General features: G+C 60.1%; 2 protein-coding genes across 2 annotated transcripts in view; both read right to left on the reverse strand.

Moving 5' to 3' along the window:
- Positions 1-10,826, reverse strand: part of SLC23A3 (solute carrier family 23 member 3) — a 28,441-nt gene extending 17,615 nt beyond the window's left edge. Inside the window, exons 1-3 of the mRNA XM_032791631.2 lie at positions 10,719-10,826; positions 8,096-8,253; positions 7,780-7,865 (exon numbers count right to left, since the gene is read on the reverse strand). Of these exons, the coding sequence (XP_032647522.1) occupies positions 7,780-7,865; positions 8,096-8,253; positions 10,719-10,826 (352 nt within the window). The remainder of the gene's footprint in view (positions 1-7,779; positions 7,866-8,095; positions 8,254-10,718) is intronic.
- Positions 10,827-13,758: 2,932 nt separating this feature from the next.
- CNPPD1 (cyclin Pas1/PHO80 domain containing 1) lies at positions 13,759-23,783 on the reverse strand. The gene is made up of 8 exons (XM_032791652.2): positions 23,647-23,783; positions 21,498-21,600; positions 20,393-20,474; positions 19,383-19,503; positions 19,168-19,296; positions 17,646-17,707; positions 16,896-17,013; positions 13,759-15,043 (listed from the first exon to the last, which is right to left on the reverse strand). The coding sequence occupies exons 1-8, from the start codon at positions 23,713-23,715 to the stop codon at positions 14,348-14,350; spliced, it is 1,380 nt and encodes a 459-aa protein (XP_032647543.1). The 5' UTR covers positions 23,716-23,783; the 3' UTR covers positions 13,759-14,347.
- Positions 23,784-23,801: the final 18 nt, after the last annotated feature.

The raw sequence follows: 23,801 nt of genomic DNA on the forward strand, positions 1-23,801 counted from the left end.
TGCAGCGCTGCTGTACCTCCTGCTTGCTGGGGTATAAGGATTGCAGCGCTGGTGATGGGCATCGGCTCTCGCACATGTGCTGCCCAACCAAAAGCACTGTAATTGGCCTCGCGAGGTATTCGGAAGTATCCAGAATGCCTGTTCAGCCACTCTGCTGTTTTGTTGTGAATTCGGCTCGCCGGAGCTGCTTATCTAAAAAACAAACACAGCTCGTTTGCTAGAGCACAGAGCAGGCAGGCTGGATTCCTTTGGAATTGTTCACCTTTGGCTTGAGGAGAGAAGCAACATGGCGTGGGGGGGAGGGGGCGTCCATTGGAGCAGCATGCTTATCTGGTCTGAAGGTTATTGCATTTAGTGAATAAGAGAGGGTGGGGGAAGGGTCGAAACTTTTAAAAATGATTGAAGGTGGGTGCTGTGTATCTTCAGTCCTAGATACTTGCAAAGGCGAGGGAGCTGACACAGTGTCAAGCTCCAAAAATCCCACTCATCTGTCCTCCCCCCGACGCTTCTGTCACACCCACTCCACCCCCTCTTTGGAAAGGCACATTCAGAGCCACTTGAACGCTGGGATCGCGCCCATAATGCACCACTCCCACAGCGCCTGCAAAATGTGGCCACACTGCAGCGCTGGTAGCTTCAGGTGGCCACATTGCAGCGCTTCCCGCAACAGCGTAACGAAGACAAGTTTGTTAACTCCCACGCTGTACAGCTGAAGTGCATGCCATACCCTTATCTGTGCTTCTGGGAGAGCATCCCAACAAGTGGGTGTTAACTCTGCCCAGCCTGCTTGATGGCCCCATTTGGACCATCATTGACACGACTGGAACCCGCATTGAGAGAGGCAGATACGCCTGTACTCAGCAAGTGGCAGGGACTTGCCCCAGTGACCCAAACTCATTTTGGCTGTAACTTTCCACAGTAAGAACAAAAATGTTCTACCCTGGAAAAGCAACTATATAAGGCGGAGGCCTCATCTCCATCTGTCTTCAATCCTGCTCTTCTTACCGTCTGGAGGACTATGCTACAAACTGAAGCTCTGACAAAGGACTTGAATGACCCATCCCGAGCCGGGGAGTTCAGAAGACTTGATTTGAACTTGCAGTTTACTCATCACTGCTACAAGCCGAACTAGAACTTGCATTAACTGGATGGAATGGATTCATTTAAACCAATTCTAAGCTCTCGATTCTACGCGTTTTTCCTTAATGAATAAACCTTTGATATTTAGATTCTAAAGGTTGGCAACAGTGTGGAATTTGTGGGTAAGATCTGATGTGTCTGTTGACCTGCGTCTGGCTGGTCTTTGGGATCGAGAGAACCTTCTTCTTTTACTGGGGTGTTGTTTTCATAACCGTTCATGGCCCAGGACAGAGTAGCAACTGGTAGGTAATACAAGGAGACGGAGTGCCTAAGGAAATTGCTTGTGACTTGTTAGCACCAAGTGGGGTGAGACTAAGTCCTCTTTGTCTGCCTGGCTGGGTTGCCTTAAGGGAAACCCCAGCCTGGCTGTAACGCCCCTGTTAGAATTGGTCCCTGAATTGCCAACTCAGTTGGATCCCACCAAGACCGCAGCGTCACACCCCCTTCAATAACACAAGAACCAGGGGTCAGCCATGAATTAATAGGCAGCAGATTTATGAAACAAGACGGAAGTATTTCTTCACAACCAAATGCACAGATAACCTGTGGACACTCCTGCCAGGGAGTTTGTGAAAGCCAAGAACTACAGAAGCTCCGAGTTACATAAACCTCGATTGTAATGCAAATCTGAGCTTACAGAAAATGTTCCATAAACTAGAAATAGGAGTTGGGTTGGGTTTTTTTTTGCGGTACATGGTGCAAGATATGTTTCCGACTTACGCAAAATTTGAGTTACGCAAGGCGTCCGGAACAGTACACTTGCGTAAGTCGGGGAGCGTCTGTATTAGCTTGGGTTCCAAAACAGAACTAAGAAGTTCCTGGAGAATAGGTCCAAAATGGCAATTAACAGGATGGCCAGGGAATGCACACCCTGCTCTGGGGGCTCTGAAACCTCTGACTGCAGGAGCTGGGACTGGAACACAGGGGATGGGTCCACTCCCGTACTCCACATCCCCCTGGGCAGGCCCAGCTCGCTACATCCCTGCCTGGGCCAGGCCGGCTCCACATCCCCGCCATGGCCAGGCCGGCGTCCAATGCTCCCTGGGCCAGGCCTGGCATCCCGTGCTCCCCACATCACCCTAGAGCCAGGCCTGGACTTCCACAATCACCTGTCTGGGCAGGCCTGGCTCCACAGTACCTGCCTGGGCAGGCCTGGCTTCCGCCTCCCACATCCCCTACTGGGCCAGGCTTGCTCCAACCCTGCTGAGCCAGTCCATCCCCACATCCCCTGGGCCAGCCCGGCTCTATTGTGGCCAGGTCCCCGCTGGGCCGGGACGATTAACTCCCCGAGGGGCTCCGCTCAACCGTTCCTGGCCATGTGGGACGTGTGGCGGCTCAGCACCAAATGGCGGGAGACAGCCAGGAATCGAATGATGGCCGCTTGAACCTAAAGGCAACCTGCCAGGAACAGGAAGACAGATCAGCTGGGAAGTGGGGAGGGGGCTGCTAACACCGGCTGGGCTTCCTGCCCACGGCAGGTCCAGAGTGGGGACAGGAGCAGGGAGAGAGCCAACTGGCCTCAGGTGGCAGGCTCCCATCTCCCTGGTGCCTGGTCAAGGAGAGTGGGTGCCCCCTCCTGCCCACCCCAACCCGCAGGAGTCCCACGGCCCTTCCCTCACCTGCTACCAGGCTGGTCTGCAGCGGCTGTAGAGACCCCACAAGACAAGAGGCTCCGGGCCAGCAGCTCGTTCCAGTTCTGGTTCTGGTCCTGGACTGGGGGGCTGGGAGCAGGAGCAGGTGGAAGATGCAGAGGAGAGAGGCCATGGACAAGCCAGTGCTAGAGAGAAGTGAGAGCCGGGGGGCTCAGGTCACAGCAGGCACTGGCTTGTGCACTGGGCAGCATAGGGCGCCCCAACGGCTCTGCGCCCCTGTCCTGGGGCTCTGCCCCCTCCGCCGCTGCTCTGCCCCCCGCCCCACGGCTCTGCCTCCTACCCACTGGCTACTGCCCTTGTCCTGGGCCTCCTGCCCCCTGCCCCGCTGCTCTGCTCCCGCCCCACGGCCTGCCCACTCCCCCGGGGCTCTGACCCTGCCCTCGTGGCTCTGCCGCCGTCCTGGGGCTCTGCCCCCTGCCCCACTGCCTGCCCCCATCATACATAGCCTTTCTCCTCCAATCATGGACCTTAGCGTCCAAAATGTGGGGTGCTTAGCATGAACACTCCAAGCGTAATTAACCACTTGGATCTTAATCGTCCGCTGCCACCAGACAGGAATTCAAGTGCCTGCCTCGCTCTGGTCCGCCCCAACCTTTCCCTGAGGGAACCCAAGACCCAGAACTCTGATCTTTCCGCAAGGAAATACTCCATTCCCTTCCCCCTCCCTCTCCCACCGACTTCCTCCTGGGCAACGTGGGAGTATGATGCAATCTCTCTTATCCATTCTACAATACAAGAAGCATGTCCTCTATTCCACAAAGAGACAAACTCCAAATAAAGGAAACAGAAGGATTCACTCTCTCTTCCCCTCCCACCAATTCCTGGTGCTGAGAGCTTATCCTCCGTAGAGATCTACACAAAAAGAATTCCCTCCCCTTGTTCCTTAGCCTACCCGAGAGAAAACTCAAAACAATTCTTAAAAGAAACTTTAAATAAAAAAAAGAAAGAAAAGACATAATTTCTCTGTACCAAGATGACATACAGGGCTATTGCTTATAAGAAAATATGAGAAACAGTCTGATTCAAAAAGATATCCAATCTGAAACATTCCAGCAAGCTGCACACATGTAAATACACTCAAAAACAACATAAAAAGCCTAGCTATTGTTTTTCTACCTGTATTACTAAGTTGGAAACAGAAAGATAGAAGAATAAAGAACTCTCATAGCTGAGAGACAGACAAAAGACAGACCCAAGACAAGAAGACCCACAAATCCCTCCCTTGAAGCTTTTAAAAAAATCCGCGTTTCCTGATGGTCCTTTGTCAGGTGTTTTGTTCCCTTGTTAACCCTTTAACAAGTAAAAGAAACATTAACGCCTAGCTATCTATTTATGACACCCCGCCCCCTGGCTCTGCCCCCGTCCTGCGGCCTCTGCCCCTGCCCGCCTGGGGCTCTGACCTGCCCCGCGGCTCTTGCCCCATCCTGGGGCTCTGCCCCCCTGCCCTGCATAGCTCGCTCCCCCAATCCCAACCTGCAAGTCGCCCTGTCACCCGCCTGGGCTCTCTCCCCCAGCTCTGCTGGTGCCCTCACGTCCCGACCGCAGACCCCTGCTGAGTCAGCCTGGGCTTCCTCCCGCCATAGCTGTGCAGTGCCCGAGTACCAGCTGGCTCATCAGCCTTGTGTGGCCCCACGTGCCGCCCTAGCCCCTTTACACTCCATCAGCAACTAGAGTCCGCAACGAGTCCAAATCCTGTAGAAAACGAGGCTGTAACATCATCTGCCCAAGAGCCAGCTCGGACTAGAGCAGCGGCAAAGTCCCAGCCCTGCTGCGCTGGCGACCCTGAGAGAACCACAGCGCCTACATAGGCAAGGCCCCAATAGGAACGTCGAAAATCTGGCCAGCCCCTTCCCCCCTACGTGCTGACAGTTTTTTCCTCCACAAGATGGGGGTGACGGGGCCAAGCCCCAGGGCATGGGGTGGAGGTGGGTTTTCCCTGGAACGGGTGACGCCCAGCGTGCAGGCGAGACGCCAGAGGCAGTAACTCGTGGGGGGGACACACGGCAACGGGCAGGCTGGGGCACTGATATCGTCAGGCTGGTGCAGGGCTGGGGTGGCTGGGCTGGGGGGACCAGCCAGCCCGTCTCAAATTTCCTTGCGGGTGCAGCGGCGGCCAGGAAGGGGCGGTGCCCTGTGGGCTGGTGGTCCCCGTGGGTCTCTTGACTGCAGCAGAGGCCCAGGGAGCTCTGGTCTTGACCATCTTCCCAAGTGCCAACGAGATCCCAGCACCAACACTTGGCAGCCTGCCTGCATGAGCGCGCAGGAAGCGCAAGGGCCAGACCCGGCTCTCATTCCCCTACAACGCTGCCCCACCCATTCCAGCGCAGAGAACCAGCCTCCAGAGTTGCCCCAATCAACCACGGCTCCTCACACCCTCCTGGGATTTCCCTTAGATACTCGAGGGATCGGTGTCGTGCCATGGTGCCTTGTCCCCCCAGCCTCGAGTCTTGCGAGTGAGACCGCCCTGCCAGCACGGCCACATCCCAGCCCCACCACACCCTGGGCCGAGGGTGTCAGGGCTTGTCCCTCGCCCCAGCGCAGGCAGTAAGCCCATCCCTCGCCAGCCGCCTGCGAAAATCTCTCACCGCAGGGCGAAGCAGCAGCTCAGCCCAGAGGGGGTGTCTTCAGCGAGGGAGTAGGAGGTGCGCACAGGGCTCCGGGAGCAGGGCTCATGCAGCAGCCACATTCATGCTGCCCGTGTCCCTATGCTCCATGCTTCCCATGGGTGGCACAGGGCAATGGCAGGCCGGGGGAGGCCAGAGCAGGACTGGAGTTCAGGCTGAGTGAAGGTGACCTTTGCCGAGCCGCCCGGCGGGTTAGCCATTAACCCGATGCAAGGAACTGTCTCACTAACCCTCTTCCCACCTCTTCCAGACCGGTGCTGTGACTAGCAGTGCATGGTACCAGTCGCTCGGGGCCACACTCGGGTACAGAGCCCCAGCCCTTGGTCACATCCAACACTACATCCCCCGACAGTTCGATTCCCCCTGTCCTCCCCAAGCTGCAGGGGAGTTCTGGGCGCCCGGTAGAAGGAACACACATCCCCTGGCCAAGCTGGGACGGGCTCTCAGGGCTCCTTGCCCTCCTTGGCTAGGACCCTCCCAGCTGTCTGGAGCAATCCCCCCAGGTAGTGGAGAGCCCACCACCAAGGCCTTGGTGGCTCTGCTCCACAGCCGGGTGCCCCCAGCAGCAGCCCATGTACAAAGGTCCCTCCAAGGAAGAAGCAGGATTTGAAAGACAAGATGGAGATGAGGCCTCCGCCTTATATAGGCTTTTCCAGGTAGTAAGAACATTTTCTTGTTCTTACTGTGGAAAGTTACAGCAAAGATGTTTGGGTCACATGGGCAAGTCGCCTGCCACTGCTGAGTTACAGGCGTATCTCCTCTCTCATGGGTCAGTCGTGCAATGATTGGTACCTAAATGGGTCCATCAAGCAGGCTGGGCAGAGGTTAACACCCACTTGTCTGGGATGCTCTCCCAGAAGCACAGCATAAGGGTATGGCATGCACTTCCAGCTGTACAGCGTGGGAGTTAACAACTGTCTTCTACAAACTGAAGCTCTGAACAAAGAACTGAAAGACCCATCCCAGCGGGGGATGTTCCAGAGACTTGATTTGAACTTGCAGTTTACTCCATCACTGCTACAAGCCTGAACTAAGAACTTTGCCATTACTGGATGGAATGGATTCCATTTAACCAATTCTAGCTCTCATCTCTAGCTTTTTCCCTTTATGAATAAACCTTTAGATTTTAGATTCTAAAGGGTTGGCAACAGTGTGATTTGTGGGTAAGATCTGATGTGTCTGTTGACCTGCGTCTGGGGCTTGGTCCTTTGGGATCGAGAGAACCTTCTTCTTTTACTGGGGTGTTGGTTTTCATAACCGTTCATCCCCAGGACGAGTAGCACTGGTGGTGATACAAGGAGACTGGAGTGCCTAAGGAAATTGCTTGTGACTTGTTAGCCAGTGGGGTGAGACCTAAGTCCTCTTTGTCTGCCTGGCTTGGTTGCCTTAGAGGTGGAAAAACCCCAGCCTTGGGCTGTAACTGCCCTGTTTAAGCAATTGGTCCTGAATTGGCAACTCAGTTGGATCCCACCAGAACCGCATCGTCACACCCCCTTCACATAACACAAGAACCAGGGGTCAGCCAATGAAATTAATAGGCAGCAGATTTAATGCAAACAAGAGGAAGTATTTCTTCACACAATGCACAGATAACCTGTGGAACTCCTTGCCAGGGGAGTTTGTGAAAGCCAAGACTACAGAAGCTCCCCGAGTTACATAAACCCGATGTATGCAAATCTGAGCTTACAGAAAATGTTCCATAAACTAGAAATAGGAGGTTGGGGTTGGGTTTTTTTTGCGTAATGGTCAGAGATATGTTTCCGACTTACGCAAAATTTGAGTTACGCAAGGCGTTCCGGAACAGAACACTTGCGTAAGTCGGGGAGCGTCTGTATAGCTGGGTTCCAAACAGAACTAGAGAAGTTCCTGGAGAATAGGTCCAACAATGGCAATTAGCCAGGATGGCCAGGGATGCCACCCCCTGCTCTGGGGGTCTCTGAACCTCTGACTGCCAGGAGCTGGGACTGGACAACAGGGGATGGGTCACTCCCGTACTCCCACATCCCCCCTGGGCCAGGCCCAGCTCCTACATCCCTGCCTGGGCCAGGCCCGGCTCCCACATCCCCCCTGGGCCAGGCCTGGCTCCAATGTCCCTGCCTGGGCCAGGCCTGGCTCCCGTGCTCCCACATCACCCCTGAGCCAGGCCTGGCTTCCACATCCCTGTCTGGGCCAGGCCTGGCTCCCACGTACCTGCCTGGGCCAGGCCTGGCTCCTGCGCTCCCACATCCCCACGTGGGCCAGGCTTGGCTCCCACATCCCTGCCTGAGCCAGTCCCATCTCCCACATCCCCCCTGGGCCAGGCCCGGCTCCTATGTGGCCAGGTCCCCGCTGGGCCGGGACGATATACCGAGGGCTCCGCTCACCGTTCCTGGCCATGTGGGACGTGTGGCGGCTCAGCACCATGGCGGGGACCAGGAACTCGAATGATGGCGCTTGAACCAAAGGCAACCTGCCAGGAACAGGAAAGACAGATCAGCTGGGAAGTGGGGAGGGGGCTGCTAACACGGCTGGGGCTCCTGCCCACGGCAGGATCCAGAGGTGGGGAGCAGGAGCAGGGAGAGAAAGCCACTTGGCCCAGGTGCAGGCTCCCATCTCCCTGGGTGCCTGGGTTCAGGGAGAGGTGGGTGCCCCCTCCTGCCCACCCCAAACCCGCAGGAGTCCCCACGGCCCTTCCCTCACCTGCTACCCAGGCTGGTCTGCAGCGCTGTAGAGACCCCACAGGCAAAGAGGCTCCGGGCCAGCAGCTCGTTCCAGTTCTGGTTCTGGTCCTGGACTGGGGGGGCTGGGAGCAGGAGCAGGTGGAAGATGCAGAGGAGAGAGGCCTGGACAGCCAAGTGCTAGAGAGAGTGAGGCCGGGGGGTCAGGTCACAGCAGGCACTGGCTTGTGCCACTGGGCAGCATAGGGCGCCCCACGGCTCTGCCCCCTGTCCTGGGGCTCTGCCCCCTGCCCCGCTGCTCTGCCCCCCGCCCCACGGCTCTGCCTCCTACCCCACTGCTCTGCCCCCTGTCCTGGGGCTCTGCCCCCTGCCCCGCTGCTCTGCTCCCCGCCCCACGGCTCTGCCCCCTCCCCCGGGGCTCTGACCCCTGCCCCGTGGCTCTGCCCCCGTCCTGGGGCTCTGCCCCCTGCCCCACTGCTCTGCCCCCCTATCATAAGCCTTTCTCCCAAATCTGGACCTTAGCGTCCAAAATGTGGGTGCTTAGCATGAACCTCCAAGCTTAATTACCAGCTTGGATCTTATCTCGCTGCCACCAGACAGGAATTACAGTGCCTGCCTCGCTCTGGTCCCACTTTCCCTGAGGGACCCCAAGACCCAGAAGCTCTGAGTCTTATCGGCAAGGGAAATACTCCATTCCACTTCCCCTCCCTCTCCCACCCGACTTTCCCTCTGGCTAACCTGGGAGTATTGATGCAATCTCTTTACATTCACAATACCAAAAGCATGTCTCCTCTATTCCACAAAGAGACAAACCCCAAATACAAGGAAACAGAAAGGATTCATCTCTCTCTTTCCCCCTCCCACCAATTCCCTGGTGCTGCAGAGCTTATCCTCCGTAGATCTAACACAAAAGAATTCCCTCCCCTTGTTCCTCTAGCCTACCAGAGAGAAAAACTCAAACAAGTCTTAAAGAAAACTTTATATAAAAAAAAGAAAGAAAAAGACATAATTTCTCTGCTCTTATCAAGATGACAATACAGGGCTATTGCTTATAAGAAAAATATGAATAAACAGTCTGATCAAAAAGATATCCAATCTGAAACATTCCAGCAAGCTGCACACATGTAAACACGCAAAACAACATAAAAGCCTATATTGTTTTTCTACCTGTACTTACAAGTTGGAAACAGAAGAGTAGAAGATAGAAAGAACCTTCTCATAGCTGAGAGACAGACAAAAGACACAGACCCAAGACAAAGAAGACCCACAAATTCCCTCCCTTAAGCTTTTAAAAAATCCGGTTTCCTGATTGGTCCTATTGTCAGGTGTTTGGTTCCCTTTGTTAACCCTTTACAAGTAAAAGAAACATTAACCCTTAGCTATCTATTTATGACACCCCCGCCCCCTGGCTCTGCCCCCGTCCTGCGGCTCTGCCCCCTGCCCTGGGGCTCTGACCCCTGCCCCGCGGCTCTGCCCCCATCCTGGGGCTCTGCCCCCTGCCCTGCAGCTCTGCTCCCCCCAATCCCAACCTGCAGTCCCCTGTCACCCCTGCCCTGGGCTCTCTCCCCCAGCTCTGCTGGTGCCCCTCACTCCCGACCCGCAGCCCCTGCTAGCTCAGCCCTGGGCTCCCTCCCGCCATAGCTGTGCCAGTGCCCCAGTCCCAGCTGGCTCCATCAGCCTTGTGTGGCCCAGCACACCTAGCCCCTTTAACACTCCCATCAGCAGCTAGAGTCTCAACAGTCCAATTCTGTAGAAACAGAGGCTGTAACATCATCTGCCCAAGAGCCAGCTCGGAGCTAGAGCAGCCGGCAAAGTCCCAGCCCTGCTCGGCTGGCGACACCCTGAGAGACCCACAGCGCCTCACATAGGGCCAGGCCCCATAGGACTGAAAATCTGGCCAGCCCCTCCCTGTGCCTCAGTTTCCTCCCACAAATGGGGGTGAGGGGCCAAGCCCCAGGGCATGGGGTGGAGGTGGGGTTCCTGGAACAGGGTGAGCTGCCCAGCTGCAGGCGGTCGGACTGCAGGAGGCTTCAGTGAAACTCTGGGGGGGGACACGTACCGCACAGCTGGGGCCTGATCACGTCAGGCTGGTGCCAGGGCTGGGCTGGGCTGGGCTGGGGGGACCAGCCAGCCCCGTCTCATTCCTTGCGGGTGCAGCCGGCGGCCAGGAAGGGGCGGTGCCCTGTGGGGCTGGATGGTCCCTGGGTCTCTTGGCACTGCAGCAGAGGCCTCAGGGGAGCTCTGTCTTGACCACATCCTTCCCCAAGTGCCAACGAGGATCCCAGCACCACACTGGCACCTGCCCTGCTGAGCCGCAGGAAGCGCAGGGCCAGACCCGGCTCTCATTCCCTAACGCCTGCCCCACCCCATTCCATAGGCAGAGAACCAGCTCCAGAGTTGCCCCCAATCAAGCCCGGCTCCTCACCCCTCCTGGGGATTTCCCTTAGATACTGCAGGGTCTGGGTGTCGTGCCATGGTGCCTGTGCTCCCCCACCCTCGATGCTCTCGGAGGTGCAGGGACCGCCCTGCCAGGCACGGCCACATCCCAGCCCCCACCCACCCTGGGCCGAGGGGTGTCAGGGCTTGTCCCTCGCCCCAGCGCAGGCAGTAAGCCCATCCCCGCCAGCGCCTGCGACATCTCTCACCTGCAGGGCGAAGCAGCAGCTCAGGCCCCAGGGGGGTGTCTTCAGCAGGGAGTAGGAGGTGCGCACAGGGCTCCGGGAGGCAGGGCTCATGCAGCAGCCCCCATTCATGCTGCCCTGTCCCTATGCTCCCTGCTTCCATGTGGCACAGGGCATGGCAGCCGGGGGGAGGCCAGAGCAGGACTGGGAGTTCAGGCTGAGTGAAGGTGACCTTTGCCCGAGCCCCCGGCCGGTTAGCCATTAACCCGACTGCAAGGAACTGCTCACTACCCTCTTCCCCCTCTCCCAGACTCGGTGCTGTGACCTCTAGGCAGTGCCATGGTACCAGCGCTCGGGCCACACTCAGGGTACACGAGCCCCAGCCCTTGGTCCCATCCACACTCACTCCCCCAGCGCCTGTGCAGGGGAGTTCTGGGCGCAGCCGGTAGAAGGAATCACCCATCCCTGTGCCAGGCTGGGGACGGGCTTCTCAGGGCTCTCTGCCCCCCTTGGCTGAGGACCCTCCCAGCTGTCTGGAGCCAAATGCCCCCCAGGTAGTGGCAGAGCCCAGCCACCAGGCCTTGGTGCTCCGTGCCCACAGCCCGGGTGCCCCCAGCAGCAGCCCAGCTAAGGAGGGGCCGGGCAGGGCCACTCAGCGCAGCCTCAGAAGAAGAGACTGGGAGAAAAGCTGGCCAGACGCGAACGCCCCGATTGGAAGGCGGTGAAGGAGTGAGCTGTCCCAGCCTGGCTACCCTCAGGAGCCCCTGAGACATCACATCCTTGGGCCTCTGCTGTCTGGATCCCGAGAGGTGTGGGAGCAAGCTGGGCCGAGGGACCCACACAACACCACCACTTCCACTGGCCTTGGCTGAATCCCAAATGCCCCCAGACTGCCAGGGGTCCTTTTTCTTCCCTCCCTTATGACTCTCCTTCTCTCTCTCTCCTTTCACCTTCTGTCGAACAGGAGCCTGGCTCAGCCGCCCAAGACAGGCGTCTCTTGCAGCTGCCGGAGCCTGGGACCAAGGGGACAACGGAAAAACATGCCCTGAACAGCCCAATGCTGCTCTGACTCTTCCAGGTTGCAGGGCAGCCGAGCCGAGCACCAGGCCTGGGGGTTGCCCGCAGTGACATTGCAAATGAATGTCCACACCTGAGACCGACGCTGCGGCTCCCCTTGTGTGTGTTCAGCTTGGTTTGTCCTTGAGGAACGGGGCTGAGATTTTAACAGCCGCCTCCCCATCTCAACTAACTTCTCCCCCCAGGACAGATCTCACTATCTTTCCACTCATCTAACAGACTGTCAGACTAGGGCTCTCTCCCCACAGCTCCAGGGAGAGGGGACGGGCTGTTGTTACCAGGAGAGCCTCATTCACTGCCTCTAGTCCAAAGGCTCTAACGGCTTTTCCTCCTTTTCCATATCCTGTGCAGGGCTTGCATGCCCAGCAGCTACGTCTGCCAGGTGCTAACGCAGCTCAGGTCCTGGCTACCAAACCCTAACGTGGCTAACGCTGGTTAATGTTGGACACCAACTGGGTCACGGTAACACCGGTGTCTCTTCGGGCCTATTTATTCCACTGAGGTGAATACAGCTCCCTGTGCTTCACCGGTCCTGCCCCCCTCTTCGCAACAGCCTCCTGTCTTGTGCCCAGCCCTGGGTGGGTGCAGCACCAGGGGCTGGCGATCCCCTTGGGCGGGGAGCTGCAGACCCAGCCCCTGCTCACTCCGAGTTCACTTATTAACTGGACGCTGTGAAGGGAGCAAAGGGCAAATGGGAGCTGTGCATTCCCCACATTCCTAGGGGGCAACTGGCAGCTCCTCTCCCCACCCCCTGCCCCCACACTGGCCATCCCAGCACTGCCAGCAAAACCAGCCCAAACCAGGCCAGGCTGCTGGGCACCCCCGCCAGGGTGCAGGCTCCTGGGCCGGGCAGAGGGGACCAGGCCATGGGGTCCTGGATGCTGGGAGCTTTCCTGACTGCTCATGTTAAGCAGAGGGAAGCAGGGATTGTGCTTGGATGGGAGACCTCCTGGAAACTCCGTGACTCCAGAAAGTACCGCTGGGGATTCAGGAGAGGGCACTCTCTGAGCCAGTGATTGCAGTGTGCTGCTGCTGGGGACACAGTACTGCAGGGAGCGGGGGGTGGGCTCACTAGGGGGGCCATGCTGGAGGTGGGGGCGGCATTAGGGGGTGCTCTCTGAGCCAGTGATCACAGCGTGCCGCTGCTGGGGACATGGTACTGCAGGGGCTTTCTAGGCAGCACTGTGCTACGGGGAGGGGGGGGGGGGCTCACTATGGGGTGCTCTCCAAGTCAGTGAGTGGAGTGCGCTGCTGCCAGGAGCCCCATACCCCACAAAATGGGTGTGGGGGGGTTGCTATGGGGTGCTGTCCCACTCAGTGCTGGACACAGGGGCCACTATGCTGCAAGGGTGGGGAGACACTTCCTTAGGGTCACTATTAGCAGCAGTTAAGCACCAATATTCTCCCCCCTGCGCGAGAGACACGGAACAGGGGCCAGAAGCAACACACTCAGACACCCTGGGGTGGTGCTCAGCTCACGCTGACCTGGAGAAAGGAGGGGGGCAGGCTGTGCCATGAGGGGGGGGGGCAGCCCCTCCACTGGGCACTAGGTGATGTGACTCATCTGTCACATCTGTTTTCTCCTGCTCTCCCATGAGGAAGCCGGGGTAGGAGTGAAGCATGTAGGGGGAGGGGGCATTTCTGCTGCAGGCAGCTGGGCAGAGAACACACCTAGAATGGGGGCTGGGCCACGGAGATAAGGAGCAATTACGTTCCAGGTCTCAGGCAGCCTCTAGGGTGCCAGGGCAGGGAGCAGAGGAGTGTTGCTGCCTGGCAGAGATGCTGGACCCAGGCCCAGTCCAGCTGGGGCAATTCCTCCCCTCCCCCTTCAGCAGGCTCCTCCTTACACACCATCCTGCATTTCTGGGGGGCTGAACCAGCCACTGTGCCCCGACGCAGAGGTGGCTGCATTTCAGTGGTGGGGGAAGCGCCCCTTGCCTGGGACCCGCTGGAGCGAGAGGCGGTAGCAGAAAGGCCAAGACGGGCGCACGGCCAGAGCTACCTTTATTATTAGAAGAGATTTTCAGCTACAAAAGAGTGAAAAACAGATTTAAAATCCAGCATAAAAACAGCTGGTGCTGGGCAAGGCGAGAGCTGGCACAGCTGGTAAGGCTGGGCAGCAGAACCAGCCCCTTCCCCCCACGCCCAGCAGATCCACTCCGGGCTGTCAGGCCCCTAACTCCCCTCTGGAGCTTACAGTCCCATGAGGGCGTGTCCCCACCCCGGACCCTCCATTGTGCAGCCCACAGGCCCAGAGCCTCATGTACCCCCCAACTCCCCTCACTCTCCACGCTGCCCAATGCAGCAGGGGGCTGAGATTCCAGCTTCACTGGGAGGTAGCAATAGGTGTGGGTAAGCATTGCCCTCCCCAGACTGGCACCCCTGCTTGTGGGCACCCTAATCCCCCCGCAATGTCGCTGCACCCCACAGCCGCCAAGCCCCCATGCCAGCCCCAGGCAGCCCCACAACCCAGTAAAGCCTGAAGGGTCTGGTGAAGAGAAGCCCAACCCACAAAGTACAAACGCTAGCTTGGGACTAACGCGGGGGCCTGGCCCTCCCAGCCTCATAGGCCAGCCCTAGCTGGGGAAGATGAAGGTCTTGATTCTGCCCAGATCCATGGCTGCCTCGAAGGAGCACTGCTTCAGTGCCAGGGGGTCGGGCCAGTCCTGGGGGCTGAGGGCTGCAGACAGATGCCAGCCCCAGCTGGGGCCAGACGAGCAGCCACTGCAGCAGAGCGCCGGGTGAGCGAGGTCCAGGCCGAGTCCAAAGGGGGCAGGCGGGGTGAAGGGGCGGCTGGGGCTCGTGCGGTTGGATCTCTCACAGGTGCTGCGCCCTCTGCGGAGTTTCAGGCAGTTTGGGCAGAGAGGGGGCACTTGCTGGGGACTAGTGTGCATGGCAGAGCCTGGGGCCTCCGTGTAGGACAGTGCCGTCAGCATGCTGCCCCACAGGTACAGTGCTGTGGCCGTCACCCCACCACCAGGGCAGCACTGCTCCTCCACCGTCTCGTTCTCCACCAGGCAACAGGAGCTGCTAACGGAGCCAGAGGGGGAAAGGGGGTCAGGCAGCCCAAGCCCAGGATCTGGCAGCTGAGTGACACAGGGGGCAAGGGGTGCCCCAGAGCCCAGCGGGCACCCACCATCCATGGGGAACAGCAGAGGCCGGAGGGCAGTGGGGCCGGCACTCCTCACACACATGACCTGGTGCACCACAGTGACAGAGGCGAAGACTGCAGCAATGCCAGTCAGGTACATCACGCCCAGCAAGCAGGCCAGCTGTGGGGAGAGAGAGACTGGTCACCCAGTGCCTAGGGCGGGGCACAATGACAGTCACCCCAGTGCCCTTCGCAGGGGGCAGGCCAGCTGTGAGGCCAGTACCCCTTGGCAGAGCAAAAATGGCCCCACCAGATGCTGGCTAATGCCATGCAGAGGACATCAGGGATGGAACCAGGGCTCTCTGCTGCAGCCCTCCACCCCAGGCTCTGACCAGCAGCTGGCACAGGAGGGGGGGGTGACACAGACTGCCACCCACCTGCCAGCAGGAGTGACCCATGCTGACCACTGTCTCTGTCCTGCCGGGGGCAGCAATGCACAAACCACTCTGCCCTGGTCCAAAAACAGGGGGGAGGGTCATCACTTTCATCCAAGTTTGCCCAGGAACATCTTCATAAGCCAAAATGTTTGGCAAAAAAGCTTGTTTCCTCCCAGAAATGCTGCAGCTGTGGCTTGAGAGTCATACCCTCAATTAGTCGGGCTCCACCCTTGGACTACATTTCCCGTGATGCATCACCTCCCCAAGAGTGGTTGCTGTGGTGCATCATGGAAAATGAAGTCCAGAAAGCTAAAAGGCAACTCAGGCCCATCTCCCAAGAGGTTTTGCGGCAGCACTTCCAAGCTAAAACGCTTCCGTTTTCAGAAGTTTGCTTTCTCAACAACAAAAATTGGAATTTTCCATGGAACGTGTTCTGCCCAAAACCTGCTTGATGGAAAGCAGCTCTCATGCCCTCCAGCAGGGGCCAGCGCAGTCATGGACATGGCTCCTGGCTCTGGCCCATGGCCTCCTGGCAGGGCTGCCAATAGCCATTTGGGTGCCTTACACAGCCCCTCCCTCCCCACGGGGGGCTGTGTGGGGCTCCAGGCCTCCGCGGGGGGGGGGGAATCTGCTCCTTCTCCCAGGGTCTGGGCTATGCTCAAGGCCTGTGGGGACCAGGAGGCAGGAGCTGTGGGGGGCCACTTTGGGGGGTCCCACAGGTCCAGAGGATTAGCAGGGGGCCGGGAGCAGCCCGCTCCGCTTCCCTTGCCCTGGCTCCAGCCGAGTCGCTCAGGGGAGGGGGCTTGGGGAAAGCGGTCCCCCCTAGCACTCTCCGGCAGCAGCAGGAAGCGGAGCAGCCAGTGAGTGCGGGGGGCGTCCTTTCCCCAACCCCCACTTCCCCGAGTGACATGGCTGAGGCCGTGTCTCTCCACTTCCCGCCGCTGGTGAGTGTGTGTGTGGGGGGGGCCATCCTTTCCCCAACCCCCACTTCCCCGAGCAACACGGCTGGGGCCGCGTCTCTCCGCTTCCGCGTCCTTTCCCCAATCCCCACTTCCCCGAGCGACACGGCTGGGGCTGCGTCTCTCCGCTTCCCGTCGCCGGTGAGCGGAGGGGGGTGCCCTTTCCCCAATCTCCCTACACTCACCGGCGGTGGGAAGCGGAGCGCCACGGCTGGGAGCTGGCGGAGTAGAGAGGGCTGGGGCCACGTTGCTCTGCTTCCCACCGCTGCCAGTGAGTGCGAGATTGGTGGGTGAAGAGGTGGAATGGAGGCAGAGCATGGGGGGAAGGTGAAGAGGTGGGGCGGAGGGAGTTGTCTGGGGCCCCACAGCCCCTAGGTATGGCCCTGTCCCTTGCAGTGGGCGCAGCCTGCAGGGGGCTGGCTGGGGGATAGGGTTGGTCGCTGGAGCTGATGCTGCCGCGTATGCACGCAGCTGCCTAGGGCACCAAGAAATTTGGGGCAATTTGGTGCCCCAAATTTCATGGTGCCCTATGCAGCTGCGTATGTCTAGGGACGGCCCTGCCTCTTGGTTCTCACCCTCCTGTGGTGCCCCCTTACGGGAAGGCTTCCTTTGCCCTCGGGGCCTGGCCAGCTCTTACCTTCGCCACTTGCTGGTAGAACTGGCCCAGCGCATGCTGCCAGAGGGGCTGCTCCAGCAGGACGCACAGGTCCGTGTAGGTGAACCAGCCACGCTGGGTGCCCTGTCTCCTTGCCACGCTGAGGGGAAAGAAGGCAGTTAGCTGTGTGCTCTGGGCACAGACCCTCTCCCGCCCTGGCTGTGCCTGCAGCTGCCATCGCTGAATGGGTGGCTGCCTGCATCACAGCTCCTGGCAGAGTCTCTGTGCCTCTGCCCGGGGGTTCAGAGTGCCACAGACGAGCCCCATGTCCCTGGCGGCCAAAGTGCACTGATGCCATGTGCGGCTCTGCTCAGGGCGAGCCCAGGCCAAGGAGGAGCTGCCTTCCCCCTCTCTGCCTGGGGGCCTGGCAGGTTGACTCCCCTCAAGCCCCACCAGGGGAAGAGGGAGTAGACCCACCCCCCCACACACACCACAGGGATTCCGCTGCTGGGTGATCGAGGCCACCTCGGACAAGCTGTGACTAGCACGGGCCTCGCCCCAGTCCAGCCTAGAGCTCCCTGGGCAAGCCGACAGCCTGCTCCTGGCATGGCTCCGGACGGTGGGAGGGATTTGCAGAATGCAGCGAGTGGGGACCGAGGAGCCCAGGGCAGGGGCGGGCCGACACGTACCCCAGCGGATCCGAGCATGGCAAGGCAGACGTGCTATATCTGCCTCAGAGTCAGACCCCTGCCACGGACACCCCCCCCTCACCCCGGTGCCCCAAACCCCTACCATCCTTCTACCCAGCTCAGCACTTCAAACAGCTCCTTGGGGTCAGTGTAGAGGGTCCAGTCCTGCAGGAAGGGAAACACCGATCAGGCGGGAGGTGCCCGGTAACAGCCTGGGCAGGCCAGGTGCCCCCCAGCATGGACTGAGCGGGGTCAAGAGAGGCTGGGCAGCCAGCTGAGGAATTCCAGCTCCATTTGGCCCATTTCCCAGCCTGGCTGGGGGCTTTTCAGCCTGCCCTCTCCCCTGGCCCCCTCATGGTGTGTGATCGCTGCTCTGCCCAGCCAGAGCTCAGACGGGATCCTGGACAACCACTGCCTGCAAGCGGGAGTCCCCTTCGTGCTGCCCCCAAAGGAACACTCTCACTGGCCCTCCGCAGACACAGCTGGCCGGGAGAGCCCAGCAGGGCCACAGTCGCATGCACAATGGCCAGGAGCCAAAGGAGGACGGGGGGGACTTCATGGGGGAGGCAGATCCCAGGCTGGACAGAGCCAAGGCCTAGCGAGCTGCAGTAAATGCTACGTTCCTGCAATGGAACAACTCTGCGCCAGCCTCTGCTGGCCCCTCCCATAGGGGCATGTGCTACCTCAGCTGGCGCCCCAGGCCAATCTCCCCTTCTGCACGCCAGCCCCCGACCCCACAACCAGCCTCGGGTTAGCACCCCCAGCTACCCCTGACGCTCTTTGAGATGCTCGAACCTGCACTCTCGGGTGGGCGGGGAGCGCCCCCTGCCGGCCAGCTGTGCACACTGCATGGCCGACAGCCTCAGGGGGCTCCTGGCCGGGATCGGGGGTCGGGCAACAGTCCGGGGCAGCAGAACTAGGCGTATAGTTTGTGTGTGCAGGGAGCAGGCTGTTCCCAGCCCAGGCTGACTGGGGATGGAGCAGCTCACAGCAGGGTGGGGCCGCAGCAGACACATTCCTCCATGTCTGATCTTACCGGGCCAAGCCCATGGGGGCAACAGTCCTGCTGCACCCTGGGAAAGGGGCCAGCTGCTCCCACTCAGGCGGGAAGCTCTCTCCCCCTCCGTCAGCTGATCCCATTCCATGCAGCCTCTGATTTCACCCCAGTGCCCCAGTGAGTGCAGCACTTCAGCAGGTCCTGGCACGGCTGCCCAGGTCAGATGCCTCCTGGAAGCTTAACATACACCCCGAGTGCTAGGCCCAGCCCTGAGCTCTCGCAGCGTGCCCACCCCTGCGCAGCCCCAAGCAGCCCCGGCAGAGCCCTCTACTAGTTAGCTGGGTCACCCTCAGTCTACGAGCTACCTCGGCACCCTGATGCGCCATTTCTCCTCTGTCCAGCACCTCTCACCAAGACACAAACACTGAGCGAGCACGTCCGGTCTGGTCTTGTCACCTCGCTCTGGGTCTGTGCAGCACCTGGTGCAATGGGACCCTGATCGTGTGTGTGCGCATGTGTGAGGGCACGTGTGTGTGAGAGAGAGAGAGAGAGAGAGAGAGAGAGAGATAAAGGGGCCCCAGGGGGCTCAGGACACAGGCACTCAAGCGATTACATCAGCACTACTTACAATGGCGCTCAGGAAGTTCATCTCCAGCGTGTTAATGGTCTGCACCCCCACCTTGCCGGCTGAGCCCCATTCGTCATTGAACACCTCCTCCTCCTCCCCTTCGTCATACAGGTACTTGCTGGCAACCATCTGAAAGCCAGGAGCACAGCGCCCGTCAGCACGGCCCCCCAGGGGAGAGCCCACCCCTGCCCCAGCCCACTCGGGGCTCGGCTCACCATGGAGATCAGGAAGAGGTCCGAGGAGGAGATCTGCTGCAGATACTCGGGGTTTCGGTGCCGGAGTCTCTCGATGTAAACCAGAGCCAGCATCATGGAGCAGGGCGAGATGCAGGCTTCCCTGTGACCCCGGGGCGAGAGCAGGACTTAGGGTTCCTTTGCGGCCCGGCACACACAGTGTCCCACCACTGCCATGGTAGCCTGGCTGCTCCCATCCCCCCACTTAATGGGCAGGGCAGGGCACACGCTGCCTGCTGCTAGGTAGAACAAGGTTTGTGTGCACGTGGGCACACCAGTAACTGCCCCCGGCAGATAGACAGATCACACCAGGTGGCTCGGCTCCTCCTGCTGGCGAAGCTGCGTCTGGCTCCTCAGGCAGGCCCTAACAGGCCCAGCTTGTGCCCGCTGAGCTGCCCTGAGTGTCATGGCGTTCACAAGGGTCACGGCTTTCTCTAGTGCACAGAGAGGAGAGCGGCCCAGCCGCAGGGCTCTGGGCCCACCAGTGTCGAGCTCTGCATGTGTCAGGAAATCCTTCAATCCCTCACACAGAGACAGAAACTGCCTAGACAGAGCTGCACAGGCAGCGGTACCGGCTGGCTCCCTGCCTTGCCAAGGTGCAAAACCCAGAAGCCTCATTGCTCACCTTTGGCACTACAGAAACCTGAGAGCACCAGGCCCCAGGGAGCTACCCCAGGCTGAAATACAGACCAGACAGGCAAGGCGTGCACTGCCATATAGCTCAGCGACTGGCTGCGCACATCAGTCAAACATTGACCCAGGACAAGCAGCTCAGGAGAGCATCAGAGGGGCAGACAAGAGAAAAGGCCCAGAGAAGCTCAGTGCAGGGCTATCAAAATCCAGCACGACAGCACAGGGGCGAAGCCTGAGGTGGGGATGCTCTCCGGCAAGAGGCTCCCCATCCAGGTGGCTGGTAGCCACACTGAAGTGTCAAGCCAGACCAGAGGCCCACGCCTGCTGCAGACGATGGGCTAGGAGGGGTTGTGTCTTACCGAGACACGTGGCAAACGTATTTCTTCTGCAGCCTGCGAATGGGGCTGGGAGCTGCTTTCTGGAGCAACTCGACGGCGATGTCTAGGACAGAGGAGAGCAGCACAGGGATTAACACTAGCAATAATGCCCCCCCTCGCCCACCCTCCCTCGATTCTCTCTCAATGAACAACCAACGCCAGCATCCAGCTGGGAGCAACACCCCTCCACCCAGAGGCAGGGAGCGCAGCGAGGAATGGATACCCTCCCCTCCTGGAGCAAGATTTTCAAGAGTAATTTTCGGTGCCTGGCTCAAGACACCTGCCCTCGGAAACCAACCCCTGGGAGTACGTCTCATGCCAGGCAGCCAGAAATCAACCAAGTTCAGCATCTGTTACCCCGCTCAGTAGTCAGGGATTTACAGAGATGCTGGCAGAAGGTCAGACAGAGTTGGGCTCCCCAGTCTTTAGGGGAAAGGCCCAAACAGCTCTGAAATTTACACCCTGATTCTCAAACACCACCCAGCCTCAGTTTGGAGGGTCCCTTGTGCCACGCCAGCCCCGCTGGATTGCTACGGCTATTCCAGGGGGCACGAGCACAGAAGTAAGCTATAGGGCAGGGACGGGCTCCTCGTTGTATTTGTAGAGCACCCAGCATAGCGGGCCTTGGCCCCCAGGCTCTACCCTAACACAGCTAATAAATCGTAACGAGAAGGGAGGCCTGCTGGGCACTGCTCCTGCAGAAACACCCCTGGGTGTGCACACATTCGTGGGGAAATGGGGCCAGAGCCTTTGGCAGCAAAAAGGCTAAAAAGGGAGATCGACCCAGCTCCGTCGCTCGGGGTGTGAACAATCCACCCTTTGGGTGGCGTTGCTACGCCAACCTAACCCCAGGTGCAGCCAGCGCTAGGGCTCCTGTCAACCTGGCCAACGCCTCGCAGGGAGGTGGGTTAAGCACAGCGCTGGGAGACCCCCTCCCATCCGCACTGAAGAGCTGCACCAGAGCAGCTGTAGCAGGTTCAAGTGTAGACGTGGCCTTAGCAGATGACTGAGTTCATTCAGCCCATGGGCTAGTTCCAATCCCTAGCTCAACACACGTCCTCACCACACAGAGACAGGCACCACTCACCGGCCACCGGGCTGGAGAGATTGTCCAGGCTACAGTCTTTGTCCCAGCCATAATACAAGCGCTTCCGCACCCTCTCGCTCAGCTGCTGGTGCCCTGGCAGAAACTGAAGATGGGATGGGAAGGATGAGAACAAAGCTGCAGACCACCCAGCCCTGGTCCCAGAAAGATGTGCTGGGTCCTCAGTCCAACTGCAGGCTCAGGGTTAGCGGGAACTGTGTGCTCCTGCCGAACACTCAGATACCATGGTGTCTGGTGCCATATGGGCACCTGGACTGGTGAGGGTAACATGGGCAGAAAGGGCTAGGTCAGAAACCAGAAAATATCATGTCCCTATTGAAATCCATGATACGGCCACACCTTGAATCCTGCCCCATCTCAGAAAGATACATTCAGATTGGAAAAGGTGCAAAGAAGCCAAGGGCAATCAAAGCGATTAGGGGATGGCACAGCTTCCTTATGAGGAGAGATTTAAAAGTCTGGGACTGTTCATTTTAGGAGAGTGATGACTAAGAACAGAAGAACATCCACACTGGGTCTGACCAATGGTCCCTCCAGCCCGGTGCCCTGTCTCTGATAGTGGCCAGCGCCAAATGCTTCAGAGGAGATGAGCAATACAGGGCAATTATCGACTGATCCATCCCGTCATCCAGTCCCTGGCAATTGGAGGTTTAGGGATCCCTGCAGCATGGGGTTGGGTCCCTGACCGTGTTGGGGGGATGTGGTAGAGGTCTATAAGGTGATGGCGGGTGTGGGGAGAGTGAATTGGGAAGTGTTATTTACCCCTTCACATAACACAAGAACCAGGAGTTGGCCACAAGTGGGTTTAAAACAAGCACCAGGAAGTGCTTTCGCACAGCACCCAGTCCGCCTGCGGAGCTCCTCGCCAGGGGACGGGGGGAAGGCCAGAAGTGGAACTGGGTTCAAAACAGACCCAGAGAAGTTCCTGGGGGATGGTCCAGCAATGGCTCTTAAGCAGGCTGGGCAGGGACACAGCCCCTGCGCTGGGGGTCCCTGGCCCCGGAGGACGGGGTGGGGGTCACTGCCTGGCCCTGGCCGGACAGACCCTTGGGCTGACCCGGTCTGGGGTGGAGGTGGCTAGGAGGCCACTGGGGGGACTTTAGGACCCCTGGGTTTGGGAGTCCCACGCTCATCCCTGGCCCCCTGCTCGGCTCCCGGCAGGGCTGGGCGCTGCTGGGGCCAGGCCCGAGGGAGCTGAGGGGCAGGTGTAGGCTGCCCCGTGCTGGTCCTCCGGCAGGTGCTGCAGCCGAGGCCCACGGGAGCCGGGTCCAGCCCCACACACAACACAGGCTCCTTAGTGAGGCAATCTAGCATTGTGGATGCCAGGCTGAAGTGTCGGGGGGGCCGACAGGGGAGCGCGGCGCTGGCGGGGGCGGCAGACCAGTGGGAGGGCAGCAGGCCGGCAGGCCGAGTGGGGAGCCGCGGGAGGCGGGTGCGCCGGTAGGGGCAGGCGGGCCGGGGGGCCGAGCGGGCGAGCCGGAGGCGGACACGGGCCAGGGGGGGGCCGAGCTGGAGCCGGGTAGGGGCGGGGGCCAGGTAAGGTCAGTGGACTGGAGGGGGCGAGGGGAGCCGGGGGGGCAGGCCAGGTAGGGGCAGGGGCGGGGGCCGAGCGGGGGAGGCCGCGGGGGGGGGCGAGGCCGGTAGGTAATGGAGCCGGGGGGCCAAGCGGGGACGCGGGGTAGGGGCGGGAGCAGGTGGGAGCAGGGCGGGGGGCCGAGCTGGGGGCCGGGGGGTTTAGGGGCAGCGGCGGAGGGGCCAGCCGGGGAGCCACGGGGGCCGGGCGGGTTAGGGGCAGCGGGCCGGGGCAGGGGGCGAGCTTTGAGAGCGGGCGGACGGGGCTGGTAGGCAGCGAGTGGGGGGCCGAAACGGGTGACCGGGGGGCGGGGCGGGTGGGGAGCGGGCGGGCGGGGGCCGAGCTGAGATCCGCGGGGGGGGACCGGGCTAGCAGGCAGCGGCCCGCGGGGGCCGAGCTGAGGATCCGCGGGGGGGTCCGGGTAGGGGCAGGCGGGGCCGGCGGGGCGAGCGGGAGCCGGGGGGGCGGGGCGGTTAGGGCAGCGGGTGGCCGGGGGGCCCGAGCGGGGAGCCTGGGGGGGGGGCGGGCTGCGGCAGGGAGGCCTCGGGGGACGCTCACCGTGAACTCCTGGAAGCCGCTCAGGGAGAAGGTCCCCTCCTCGTCCAGCAGCAGCCCGTCCAGATCCATCCCGGGGTGCTGGGGGCCCGGTCCGTACCGCGGCGGGGCGGGGCAGGGTCCGTCTCGCTCCCTTCCTCTTCCCGGGGCAGGGGCGG

This window comes from Chelonoidis abingdonii, chromosome 10, assembly GCF_003597395.2.
Source record: "Chelonoidis abingdonii isolate Lonesome George chromosome 10, CheloAbing_2.0, whole genome shotgun sequence".
NCBI classification, from domain to species: Eukaryota; Metazoa; Chordata; order Testudines; family Testudinidae; genus Chelonoidis; species Chelonoidis abingdonii.